The sequence below is a fragment of the Eucalyptus grandis genome, chromosome 4 (assembly GCF_016545825.1).
Source record: "Eucalyptus grandis isolate ANBG69807.140 chromosome 4, ASM1654582v1, whole genome shotgun sequence".
Classification (NCBI taxonomy): Eukaryota; Viridiplantae; Streptophyta; class Magnoliopsida; order Myrtales; family Myrtaceae; genus Eucalyptus; species Eucalyptus grandis.
The window spans coordinates 38736565-38749678 of record NC_052615.1 but is presented as its reverse complement, the minus strand read 5'-3'; the positions used below and the strand labels follow the sequence as shown (position 1 = coordinate 38749678).

The window sequence follows — 13114 nt, the reverse complement described above, 5'->3', positions numbered from 1 at the left end:
TACATTTTCTTTTTCTTTTCTTTTTTTTCCTTTTTTTCTTCCTTCCATGAATTTTTTTAGGAAAAATTTTAAATGGGGCTTGAAATAGAGCCTTTAAAAAAAAAAAAAAAAAAAATTATCCAAAATAGACAATACATCAAATAAGGACCTGAACTGACTAGCTTAATCTCAAATAAAAACCCGACATTCTAATCTTATTCACAATTAAAGGTATTTTTGTCCAAGAACACATTTTCTTTATATCTTCTTTCTTTCTTCATCATCCTCGCATCTCATCATTCGCTCTACATCAGGCATCATCACGTAGACTGCCATCGGTTTGGCGACAAGAAATTACATTGGAGTTATTTGTTACCGTATGCCTTCAAAAGATCGATTTCACGCAAGAGAGGCAACCCCAAATTTGAAATTTATGAGGAAAAATTGTTGCCGAAGTTGAAATAGTCACCTGCTGCAATAACATTGTTCTTTAGCACAAAATTGTTGATTATCAAGTGTTAATTGAGTAGAGGCATAAGTTAGTCAAACGAGATGATTTGGCAATGCTTCAACATTGTTGCTCTTGTTGTTGGCAAGCAAGTCCAAAATCAACACAAAAAATTGTAGTTAATGCGCTCTCAAGGTGAGAGAAAGTACGTTTGAGACTTTGACAATAAGTTGAGTCTCGGCAAAAGCATATTCATATTATGCCTTTGAGATCATAATTTGCAATGAATGTTGTAATAAAGAGGACCTATTTTTGTAAGCTCGATTCCGCTTCGTGGAATTGTCTACAAAACCATTTTGAGGAATGAAATTTAAAATTTTCAACGAATTAGACTATATTATAATGGCTTGTGCTAAAGAAAAGCCAATCTTGTTCATACAACGAGATTGATGTGGCGTTGAAGATGGAGGTGATGTAGAATCAAGAAGGAGGCGTGAGCAAGATGGAGTATGAAAGAAAATATAAAGAAAAAAGTTCTTGGACAAAAATGTCTTTGACTGTGAATAAGTTTGGAACTTCGGATCCTTATTTGAAATTGGGTTAGTCACTTTGAGTCTTTATATGAAATATTATCCACTTTAGATCTTTTTTTTAAGAAAAAAATCCATTTCGGATACTTATTTGAAATTTTTCCATTTTTATTTAATAATTCGATTCGTTATTGCATGGAAAAGAGAGAGAGAGAGAGAGAGAATTAGAACCAAAATGCGACAGTGAAAATATTTAAAAGCAGTAATTTAGGGCCGGAGGTAATGCCAGTCATATCCCTCGATATGTTGAAATATATTATGTCAATCAGCCTCTCGGGTGAGGATGAGTTATTCTTCTCCATGCAAATTATGTTTACATTTTATCGGTATGAGGATATACTACTAAATATATTGCCCCGACACAACCCGATTAATTAGTTGCGGCGACTTAGGGCGCACATGACAAAATTTACGAAAGAGAAATTGATTTGTCGAAATCAATTTCTTAATTTATATTCCCTGGATAAATTTCTGAAAGCAAAAACCCTAGTTTGATAACGATTCAAAATTTCTATTTTTGAAAGCGAGAAATCCATTTGATAACAAAACAAAATTTATATTTTTAGGAATAGAAATTGATTAGATAACAACATAGGAAATCCTCAAATACAAAATAATAGTCAAAATAATACTAAAACAACATAGAATATCCTCTAATACAAAATAATAGTTGAAATAATACTAATACATTACAAAAAGTTGAAAATACAATTTCATGGAATTTCCGGCATATTATTATCCATTGCCATTTTATTAGCAATTGTTTTCCTAAGTGTATTTATTTGGTTTACCTCCTCGATCAATATATCGTTTGCAAGCTCATCCTGCGTAGGTTCAGACAAGTACCGCGGAAGCATGAATATGGATGCCATCAATGGCGCCTATACAGCCTTGTCATTTTATCAAAAACTAGTATTATATAAGATTATCAACAAAATAAAATTAATTGTGTAAAGGAATATATGAGAATTCTATCTTAAAGTGACGTCTATGGTTAGGAACCAATCGAGGAAGGTTGGTTTATTTTGATTCTCAAATTGAATTAGTCTAGTTGCTTATCCCTAATTTCTTTATTATTGCTCAATAAACCTTTAATGGCCTTTGCATAGTAAAGAGAGAGATTCTCTTGAATCTCTTGCCTTCGAATTAAAATTCGAGATTGTGTAACAATCTAATTATTTTGATTTTGCAAGAATTTTGAATTCGTAAAAAAATAAGGTTAAATTTCTAGGCACATTTTTTATTAATCTATTACGTAAGAACTTTTTATTCAACTAGCCATGTACGTGCCTTTTCTAGAAGGAAATAGCCCAATTGTTTTTAACTAAGCATTTAAGAACTTTGGTCGTTTTTTAAAATTAGGGACCCATTCGATTGCCTTTCATCCTAAAGAGAAAGTTATCAAAAGAAATTGAAAAAAAAATGCAAAAAAAAAAAAACACGAGCAAAATAAGAAAAAGAAAATTAGCAATAATTTGTAAAGTTGTGGTTATGAGTAAATTAAGTTAGCAAGAAAGCAGAATGTTCTTTTATATGGTTTGATTTCAGTTTCAAATTCGAACCGAGAAGTTAAAAATTTTAGCTTCGATTTCTTCAATTTCTTTATTTTCGAAATAGAAATATGTTTTAGAAATAGAGAAATCAAATTGCGTTACCAAACGGTTTCTATTCCAAACTTGTTAGGAAACGGATAAACAGATAAAATCAAGAAACAAAAATTTTGTCATGCGCACCCTTACTTGACATGAGCACAACAAAAGTCGTGTAATATGATTCGATCAAAAGGATTACATATCCCATAAAAACACAAAGTCAACTCGCCGGCACACAATAGACTGGCTGATTCAAAATATCCTCAATTTTTTGTAAATTTTATTTTCAAATTGTAGTAGTTCATAAAAAGAACAACACGTTCACGATGGAGGAAATATCACAATTTCAAATCTTAAGAGTGAGTAACTTGGAAATGACAATCTTTTGACTAGTTGTGTTTAAACTTTAAACCGATCACATACGGGATGTGTCAATAGTCATCCGTTAATTTAAACCGATTATACGAATCAAATTCATACAAAGTGGATTAGACGCAAACATGATCGTGTCTTGTGGGCTGACACGATACTAAACCAAATATGATTAGTCTCACTCCAAATCTTCTAACTTCATGTTTAAATCGTGCTATCACATTGTTTAGAAAATCGTCACCCCCGAGTCAAAGCAAATACAACAATTGATGTAATTAATTATCAATTAGTAAGGTGCAAATAGGAAAAAAATGACAATTTTCGCTCAGTCGGATACTTTAACAATTATGAAATTTGTCTGCATTAGCGTCACGTAAAATGACCGACTATAATGTTAGCGATTTTTTGTTAAATTTTGTTGAATGGACTATATTGACAAATTGTCAAAAAGTTCAAAACTTAATATGTACACTATTATTTTTGTTCGGATAATTGGTACAATTGAAATAATTATTTTTATGATAAATTCAAAAGAATTACACCTAAATACCAACTAAAATTTAGCAGCATGGTTTGTCTCACCGTTCATCATTTGTAATAAATTTACTCACAGATTTTAGTATACTCTAAGCCTATATTTAGTAGTCGGGATAAATTCAATATAAGATAAAATTATCTCATGAGAAAGGTGGAAAAAAATGATAGAATTTCGAATATCATAATATAATAGTTATTTTTCTCAAATAACAAACATTCAATTCTAATACAAAAAAAAAAAAATCATAAAAAATGGGTTAAAATTTTTGGCTATATGGTTTTTAAATTTTTTTATTTTGAAATCTTTTTTACAGATAAAGCGGGGATTGTTGAAAGTTTGTCTATAAAACAAACAAAACGTGTTTTTCCTAGTCCTAGTCCTAGTCCTGTATAGGAAAGTTGGAAGGAGATTGGTTAATTTATAAATGTGAGCATTCTCTAGTGTGTTTAAAGAAAATGTTGAGTGTGGGCTAAAACCTCACAATACTAGCGTGCGGATGCGCAAATAATTACGCGATTTTGGCACACTTAGCACTTTGCATGCTAGCGTGCTTGTGATTTAATTAGCACTAACTCATTTATTTATTTATTTTTGTACGATTATTTTATCAACATTTATTATTTCAAATGTTGTTTTTAGTTTATTAAGTATTTTTGGAAATTATGAAAATTCAAAAGTTTATTTTATTTAAAAAATATTATTTTATTATTTCAAATTTGTATATATGTCTTTTCAATACAACATTTGGAAATAATACTTGTTTAGTTTGCAATTTTTCATGAAGGGTTGCATTTGTTCATTTTTGCAACTTATTTCGAAGGAATATCTTTGTTCACTTTACAACCTTTCGCGAAGAATTAGTTCTTTAAGACCGATATATATATGTGTGTGTGTGTGTGTTTTTTTGATGAACAAATATGAAATCATTTTTTAGTCTTCTTTCCAAAACTATAGCCATTTTTTTTCAATTGTTTCTTATAGAGACATTGGAGAAATACCGGAATTGATATTTAGTATTTTCATTTAAGATTTTGTTGTGTCTTTGAAGGATATTTGTCGATGACCATTAGCAATATCACGGGGCAAATAAGTCATTAAACAAAATGATATCACTCATCAAAATCTAACTTGATTGCTTTATTGATTCGAATCTGTATTTTCCCAATAATAATTTAGGGGTAGAAGTAATGTTAGTCAAGTCCCTTACTTTTATCTAGATGTGTTCAAATACATTTTATCAATGGCCTCCTAGGTGAGGATAGATTATTCACGACTGCGCTAATTATGTTTATGTTATATCGATATGAGGATATACTGCTAAATATATCACCAAACATAACTTGATTAATTAGTTGTGGCAACCTACTTGACGCGAGCACGACAAAAGTTGTGTAATATGATTCAATCAAAAAAATTACGTATCCCATAAAAACACAAAGTCCACTCACCGGCACAAAATAAACTAATTGATTCAAAATGTCTCCACTTTTTTTTTTTGTAAATTTTAGTTTCAAATTGTAGCACTTCGTAAAAGAAAAAGATGCTCATAGTAAATGAAATATCGTGTGTAGCCAAAAAAAATATTAATAATGAGTAACTTGGAACGACGATCTTTTAACTAATTGTGTTTAAACTAATCACATACAAGACATGCCAATTGTTCCGTTAATTTAAACAGGTTAAACTAGTCAAATTCATATTGAGTGGAATACATATGAACATGACATCGATCATTAAACGGGTCTCATGGGCCGACACGCTAATAAACCAGACAAGATTAGTCTCAATTCAAATCCTCTAACTCCATGTTTGAATCATGCTATCACATCGTTTCAAAAATTATCACCCTTACGCCTAAGCACAAACAACAAGTAATATAATGAATTATCAATTATAAAGCAGCAAATAGGATAAAAGGCGACATTTCTTGCCAGATACTTTATCAGTTTAACTAAATCAAAATTTGACAAAAAAAAAAAAAAAAACCAAAATTCCACTATACAGGAAAAAAAGAAGAAAAGATCTAAAGTTGAGATTCGACAATAGCCCCAAGAAGAAGGAAGGGAATGGAAAAGGATGAGATTCGCTTCGAAATTTTAATTATGAAGTGTAATCAAATGTAAAAGATAAATGAAATCTTAAGCCGAAAGTCATAATAATACTTGCGTTAGTGAAATTCTTCCGAGGAAGAGCTTGAGATCGTCTGCTTTGCCAACAAGATATGTCCCCATCCCACCGCCTCCTCCGAGAGCGCGTCACGCATCGCATCACGCAACCACCCAGAGAGCCGCGATCAGGAGCGGCGCATCCCACGGTAACCAACGTTCTCCGCCAACGAGATTCCAGCACACCCGACAAAAAGCCCCGCGCGAGACTTCTCCCGCTCACACGTTTTCCGAAATTCCATTTGAACGAACGCCTACAGCCCACGTGGGTCCCGAAGCAATGGCAAGATGGGTAAATACGGGGGCACTCCGGGGGCGAAGAGAAAAGCGATTTCATTTTTCGGCGATGTCCCGCGTAGCACCTAAGCCAGTCTCTAGAAGAGAGGGAGTGAGATAAGGACGGGGGGAGTGGGACTTTCCCCCAAACACTCTGCTTCGACAGCACATCGTTTCTCTTTTCGGTTCAAATTCACTCTCTCTTCTCTCTCTCTCTCTCTCTCTGTCTCTGTGCGCGTGCGAAGGGGACGAGCTTTCCGGCGCTACAATGAATCGCCACCACGATCCCAACCCCTTCGACGAGGAAGAAGAGGTCAATCCCTTCTCGGTGAGTTGGCCGCCCCCGTCTCTCTCTCTCTCTCTCTCACTCGCAGATCTGCGGCTTCGGTCGCTGCTTTTTTTCCCTCTCGCCGATCGAATCGACCTCCGCTTCGCCCTGTGCGGTCGGCCTCCGTGGCGCGCGGAATGGCTCGACGCCGAAGCCGGAATTCCGCTGCTCCCGTGGGGAGGGGCGCGTGTCGGTCGCTGCTCTGTTTGTTTGTTTTTTTTTTTTTTTTTTATAATTTATTTATAGATCTGGTCCCTGCTGTTGCTGTAGTCCCCCGGATCGTGGTCGGATTTCGCGGTAATTTTATATTCGAGGCCGGCATTGTCGTCCTCTCGCCATGTCGGGCGTAGATTCGATTACTTGGCTGCAGCTGAATTCGGTTATCCGAACTGATGCTGCGACCTCCGTAGACCAGGGGCTCACCGAGAGTGTTGCAGGAATACTCTCGAGGTGTTTGTCCTTACTTTCGCACCCGGTTTTGCTAAATATTTATTTGTTAAAGCTAAGTTTCCACGGGAATATAGAGTACGTCTATTATCGTACCTTGGAGCGTGAGAATAAGCTCTCTCAACCACAAGTTCTTTCCCTTGGCGGGGCCTATGAGCTCGGTGGGAAGCGCGTTTTACTTTTCCATGAAGATCTCGTTTAGCTGCTTTTCAAGTCCTTGTACGTAGTAGGTTTCGGAAACTTCTGTTTGGAGTTTCCTAGCTCTTCCTTTTTTGGGATTTTGAAAAACCAATTTTGCGTTTTGAGCACCATTGCCTCTGTGGCATCTTATTGCCAAGACAGACTTTTCAATTGCTGTCATCACTGGGGAACTCATTTGTCAAAGCAAGTCAATGGAAGAAATTGGTTGCATAAGAACGCAGGATAGTTAAATCTGTAAAATGATCTTTTTGTCCCCTTTAAAGATTGACCAGCATATATGCATAATGCATGTGAAGCGTGAGGATACGATACAATTGTAACCAGATAGAAAAAAAAAAAAAACGCATTTTGAAACTTCATAAGAGTTATAAGAATGGGAAAAGTAGCACCGACCGATTTACTTTCTCGTGAGGGATTAGAAAATTCCGATCTTTTAAGCTCAGCAAACCCTAATATTGATCATATATCTGCTGCTATTACATTCTGCTAACCCGGCCAATTTCAAAAGTTTCCACAACTTTTAGTGTCGGTAAAAGAGTATGGGTCATGAGAGAAGTTTCTTGTCTCCAGCAAACTTAGAAATGTTGGTGCAAGTCACAGGTTAAATAATGTAGGAATAAGAGTACGAGATAAAGTTATCAAAAGATAGGACTTTGCCTCTAATTATTTTGGTATGAGCTTAGGTCATGCAACCAAACTGAAGCATAGAGATGGCTGGAAGACATGACGCACTCGAATGGCACTTGAATATCGAATGTGAATGTAACCAATATTTATTTATTCGAGAATAATGAACAAGTTCAATTTAGTAAAAAGATGGGGAGTTCAGGACACTAGAACCAACTGTTACCTCTGTCCATAATAAATGGATTGTTTTATCCTGTCTCTTATCTATTTGATATGATATGAACGTGCTGAAATAAAAAAAAAGGAGCCCTGTAATGAAAATCTTTAAAAAAAAAAAAATGGAGTAGTTCTCCCCATGAGTTTAGACAAGAAGGTCAGGCACAATGCAGCCTAGACATGGCTCATTAGGGCTTCAGCAGTGGGCAGTGCTTGGGAGCGACCGTGTGATGTCATTGTGTTCCTGTTGATAGTTTATGAGATTTCGTGTCAGTAGAATGTTGTAATAGTTTGATTTTGACAAAAGACTGGTCAAAATATGTGAGGTCATTGTGGTTTTGAGTTAATTGTGATGGTACTATGTTGTATCTGACTTTCAAATTATATTTTCATCATTGAAGGATTGCCCCCCTAGCGTTCCAGGGCCACCCTTTCTGTGTTGGGCCTGGCTGGACTGGGCCTGCTTGTGTTGTATTGTAATAGCTGGCAGAAATACTTTAGTGGGTGGCATACTTACCCGGCACAACCTACTATACATAAAATGAGATTGAATGTGTGGCTCTAATTTGGTTGCCATTCATTCATGTGCATGATTCTAGTTGGAACAAGGTTCTTCATCTTACAGATTCTAGGTCAGTCAATTTCAGATCATCGCCAATACTGAGACATTGCACTTGAAATGCACAAATTAGGGGTGTCACTTTCTGAATGCTTACTTCTGAGTGCAGTATTGGGGTTTTAGCAGTAGAATGAAGTCCTTAGTACTTTGATCTTTGTAATTTTTGAAGTTGTGCTGTGAATTGGATAAATGAGGACTGCTGCTATTGTCTATCGGTAGCCCAGTCACCTAAATTGGCATTACCTCCTGAATTGAGCTCATAAATTTTGGGCTTGCATATTGAGTATAGCTGCATAAACTGTATTATTTGGCCTTTTCAACATTCTTATATCGCCCTATCTATCCATTTGATGCTCATCTGGGAATTTTACAGAAGGGTACTGCTCCAGCATCAAAGTCCCGCCTTCCTCCGCTTGCATCTGAACCCCTTGGCTTTGGTCAGAAGCATGATGCAACAGTGGATATACCTCTGGATACAATGAATGTAGAGCACTTCCTCTTTGTGTTTTTTCTGTCTCTGTTTTATGTTCTTTCAATGATACTTCTCGGAAGCTCGAAATTACAATCCCTGGTTACATTTACAGGATTCCAAGGAAAAAGTGAAAGAATTAGCTTCATGGGAAGCAGATCTGAAAAGAAGAGAGAGGGTTAGCTATTCGTTCCGCCATTTTTCCCTTAGCCAAATTAATCAAATATAACATTTTCAATTATGCAATTAACTATTAATTCTCATCTTCTGCAGGAAATAAAGCGGAGAGAAGATGCTGTTTCTAAAGGTATCCTTGTTATGATTGCAATTCTGTCAGATTCAAATAATCTCGATTTATGAGCCTTTTCCATTAGAACAGTCAGTGATGTCATGTGGGTTACTCACTTGTCACAATGTATCAGCTAATGTCCCATTGGATGATAAGAACTGGCCCCCCTGCTTTCCAATTATACATCACGATATAGCAAATGAGATACCTGTCCATGCGCAACGGCTTCAATATCTGGCTTTTGCAAGTTGGTTAGGTATGCCTACTGAATCAATTCCTGATTTTAAATGTCACTACTTTAAGCAAGAGCTGTCATATTGTAAGAAACTCCTCTGGAATGGACATTTCCTACAGCACTAAGCATCTTTGAATCATTTTGACATGCCTTGCAGGTATAGTTCTTTGCCTTACTTTCAATGTCCTTGCAGTGACCGTATGTTGGATTAGGGGCGGGGGTAAGCTTTTTTTCGTTTGACTTTTCTTAATGATGTTTTTAATATGAAGGTTTTGGGTATAGATTTAGGGATGAGGTCTGATTTGGTATTTCTCATGAGATCTGCAGGTGTCAAAATATTTTTCCTTGCGATAATCTATGCGTTGATGGGATGCCCACTGTCCTATGTATTGTGGTACAGGCCCCTATACCGTGCAATGAGGTCAGACTTGGGTAGACATATGGGTTTTGTGGAGTTTCCATTGCATATTAGTTTTATATCATTTCATCTTAGCACATTAAACATTTTGTATCTACAGGACTGACAGTGCATTGAACTTTAGTTGGTTCTTCCTTTTCTATTTGGTAAGCTTTCTGTTTTGTTAGTTCAACTTGTGAAGGATTTGTGATTTGAAAATTGAAATCTAAGGTTGACAGCGTATGGTACCGCTTTTGTGTTAAGTTACTTATGGTTTTTACGTCTTTGGTCTTGTCCACACAGCTACATGTTGGCTTTTGCATATTTGCTGCTATTGCTCCGCCAATTGTCTTTCATGGGAAATCACTCACGTAAGCTCTTAAATACTGCACTTTAATATCCTGAAAATTTATGTGCTGGTTGTTGGAATTTCTCAGTAAGTGTTATGAGTGGGAATAAATGGATTATAATCATGTCTGCTTGCCTTGTCGAGACTACAATTCCTTCAAAATTATCATTAGTTGACCCCAAGTACCCAGCTCTTTGCTAACAAAAAATCTCTCTTTTCAGGGGTATTCTCGCTGCAATTGACGTGTTTTCTGACCATGTGTTGGTTGGGGTATGTTTCATGCACTCCAAACTTTTTGTGCCTTCTAATGATTGCTGCAAAAATCGATCTACTTTGTACATGTTCACTTACAGTGACAAAGGATGCATGGTGCCTAGATTTGTTGGTTTTAGGTTCATAATCTCTTAGCTTTTGGACACACAAAATTTATTCGATTCAGCAGCTGTTTGGGTTAGTGGTGGACTTTGTACCAATTGTTTAGATTTCTTTGTTTTAGGTTCATAATCTCTTAGCTTTTTTTATGTGATTCAGCAGCTGTTTGGGTTAGTGCCGGACTTTGTACCATTTGCAATGCTGCTTTCCTACATAGTGAACAATAGGATACTACACGCTTGTGTCAAGGGACCAGTTAGTGTTGTGACAGAGTGCTGGATGAACCACAACGTTATTTGGCTTTTGGCTTTCAGAATTCCTCTGGAGTTGTGGAGAAAATTTCAATGAAATTCTTCATCATGGTAGATAAATTGGTGATTTCTGGATGTGTGAAGTAGTGTGCATATGGCATGTAATTTCATTTATGTAGTCCTCCAGTGAATAACATATTTTATGCTCTCATCAACCTAACTTTGAATGCATGTTGCTCTCAACATGTACCATCTCTTCGATGTGTGCCTTTAAGACCCTTGAAGGAAGGACTATTGTTAACTATGTCTCTGCCTATTTGAGCAATAATCCCTGCAGTTTATGATCTTTTTATTGGAAATGTTTTGGGCTCTGTTTATTTCCTTTTTTTATTCCTGTTAGCTTTTTGGCAAAGCTGACTGTTTTTTTGGTGCAGATTTTCTACTTGGTTGGGTTCGCTTTATTTTGCTTGGAGTCACTGCTGAGCATGTGGGTTCTTCAGGTGAGAGAATGAATTTTGCACATTGTCTTGTTTTCTAGCATCTGCCAAATGAGAAAAAGCATCATCTAGGATTCTTTCTGTTACTTATTGAAGAATATCTTGGGTTGAGCAACAATTGAACTGGAGTATCATTCATGTTCTCTTCGCTGTCCAGATTCTATTTTTACTTTAACCTTAAATTAACACTCCTTAAAGAATCCTCTCCCTCATCCTAACACATTAATATATGTCAGTTCTTATCCCCTTGGCACTAAATGGTTCAGATTTCCTAGCGGTCTTACTTAAGTGAACTAGAAAGCAATTCGTCATGCATTTCTTTTATTGAAAGGATTGATGAGTAACATTCAAAAGTCTTGTACTGGGATCATGTAACAGGTAGCCAGCTGCATAGAAAATACAGTACGAGTTCTAGCTGATTTTAATTCAACATGCATAATGAGAAATGTTTTTGTCGCAATGCTTTGGACTGAGCTAATATTGTCTACACACCTTAATGGATGGAAATTTTTTTTAGATCTTGGACAATGAGAAATATAATAGCATTCATGATGGAAACATGTGTTTACTTAGGAAAAGGGGAAGGGGAAATAACAAAAAGCACTAGACTGGGGCCTCACCGGCCCCCACCAGTCACCCTTGCTCAGGGCCAGCCCCTCCTGTGATGGACGGTGGTGGCACCCCACTGGCGAGGCATGCCACTCCCTTTTGTTTCCAATTTTGTTTTTTAGTTAAATTTCAGCCTTTTTAGTTTTTTAATCTAGTTCAAATAAGATATGGAAAAGAACATAATTAAAATATGCTGCATTAGACAGCTTTTTCTGCTAGACAAGTTGATGGTGTTAAGAAAGGACTCAATTGCGCCAATTTGACAAGTTTTAAGATCTTATTGTACTTTTTGAAAGTTTTAATATTCAATTGAAGCACATACAATTTGCCTGACTAGTTTTGCATTTTGCATGCACTGGGATTCTTTCTTTCGTTTTCTCTTCATCCTGCTTATTACTTTGTTTACTGTTCTCTGCAGAAAACCTACATGTATTTCAGGGGACACAAGTGATTTTCGATCCTGGTTTTTCATGACTGACTTGGGTTGGTCAGTCTTGCCGATGGATGTTCGAGCTGCTTTATTATGATGAGATATGCTTTCTTTTGTAATTATTGTATCCATTTACACAGTCGTGAGTACACTCTGGTATTGTACCTTCCCCATTGTGGGGAGATTCGAATCTGCCATGCCTTTTTCTTCGATGACGTAGTTGTTAGTATCCCTTGGCTCATCATGCCTGCTTCTTGATAGTATATTAATGATTTTATTACTTTATATGTCCCCCAACCGTGCGATGCCTCTTGCTGAGTGCAATAGGGATGCAACATGCAAACTAAACTTTAACATAAGCCTATGCTAAGGTTTCTGACTTTGAGCTTGCAAAACTATATCCAAATGATCATAGCAAAGTATGGTTGATTGTTGCGAAAGGAGCTTAGGAAATACGGTGCTTGAGCTATTTTATAAAACATGGGCAGTGTTTCTTACGAAGCCTATGCTTAAGAGTTCTAGAATATTGGTGATGGAAATGACTGGTAGGAGGAAAAATCAAAATGCAATATGGAGCATTTGATTAGAATTTATTTTTCCTTTGTGGGTTTATGATGAATCTAATAAAGAGAAGGTAGTTGTATTGATGGAGGCCGTAGAAGAGGAAAGAGAGACAATAGGAAGATGATAATTGTTGTGTTTTGGTGTGTAAAATCGAGCCTTAATGATTAATCCACGATAGCTTTTGTCTACAATTGGGACATTGCGTCTGCTGAGCACGTTTGAGTATGTGAAAACATGCTTCAAGGTACGAATGC

General features: G+C 36.3%; 1 protein-coding gene across 2 annotated transcripts; it reads left to right on the top strand.

Annotated features, from left to right (window-relative positions):
- Positions 1-6066: 6066 nt before the first annotated feature.
- Positions 6067-12581, top strand: LOC104442382 (secretory carrier-associated membrane protein 4). 2 transcript variants are annotated; one of them, XM_010055804.3, is made up of 12 exons: positions 6067-6288; positions 8772-8882; positions 8983-9045; positions 9141-9174; positions 9290-9412; positions 9549-9611; positions 9719-9812; positions 9910-9955; positions 10092-10159; positions 10359-10407; positions 11195-11260; positions 12285-12581. In XM_010055804.3, the coding sequence occupies exons 1-12, from the start codon at positions 6229-6231 to the stop codon at positions 12315-12317; spliced, it is 810 nt and encodes a 269-aa protein (XP_010054106.1). In that variant the 5' UTR covers positions 6067-6228; the 3' UTR covers positions 12318-12581. The 2 variants fall into 2 exon arrangements, with proteins under 2 accessions (XP_010054106.1, XP_010054107.1); XM_010055805.3 differs by having other exon boundaries at positions 6078-6288; positions 8775-8882; positions 12285-12540.
- The last annotated feature ends 533 nt before the right edge of the window (positions 12582-13114 follow it).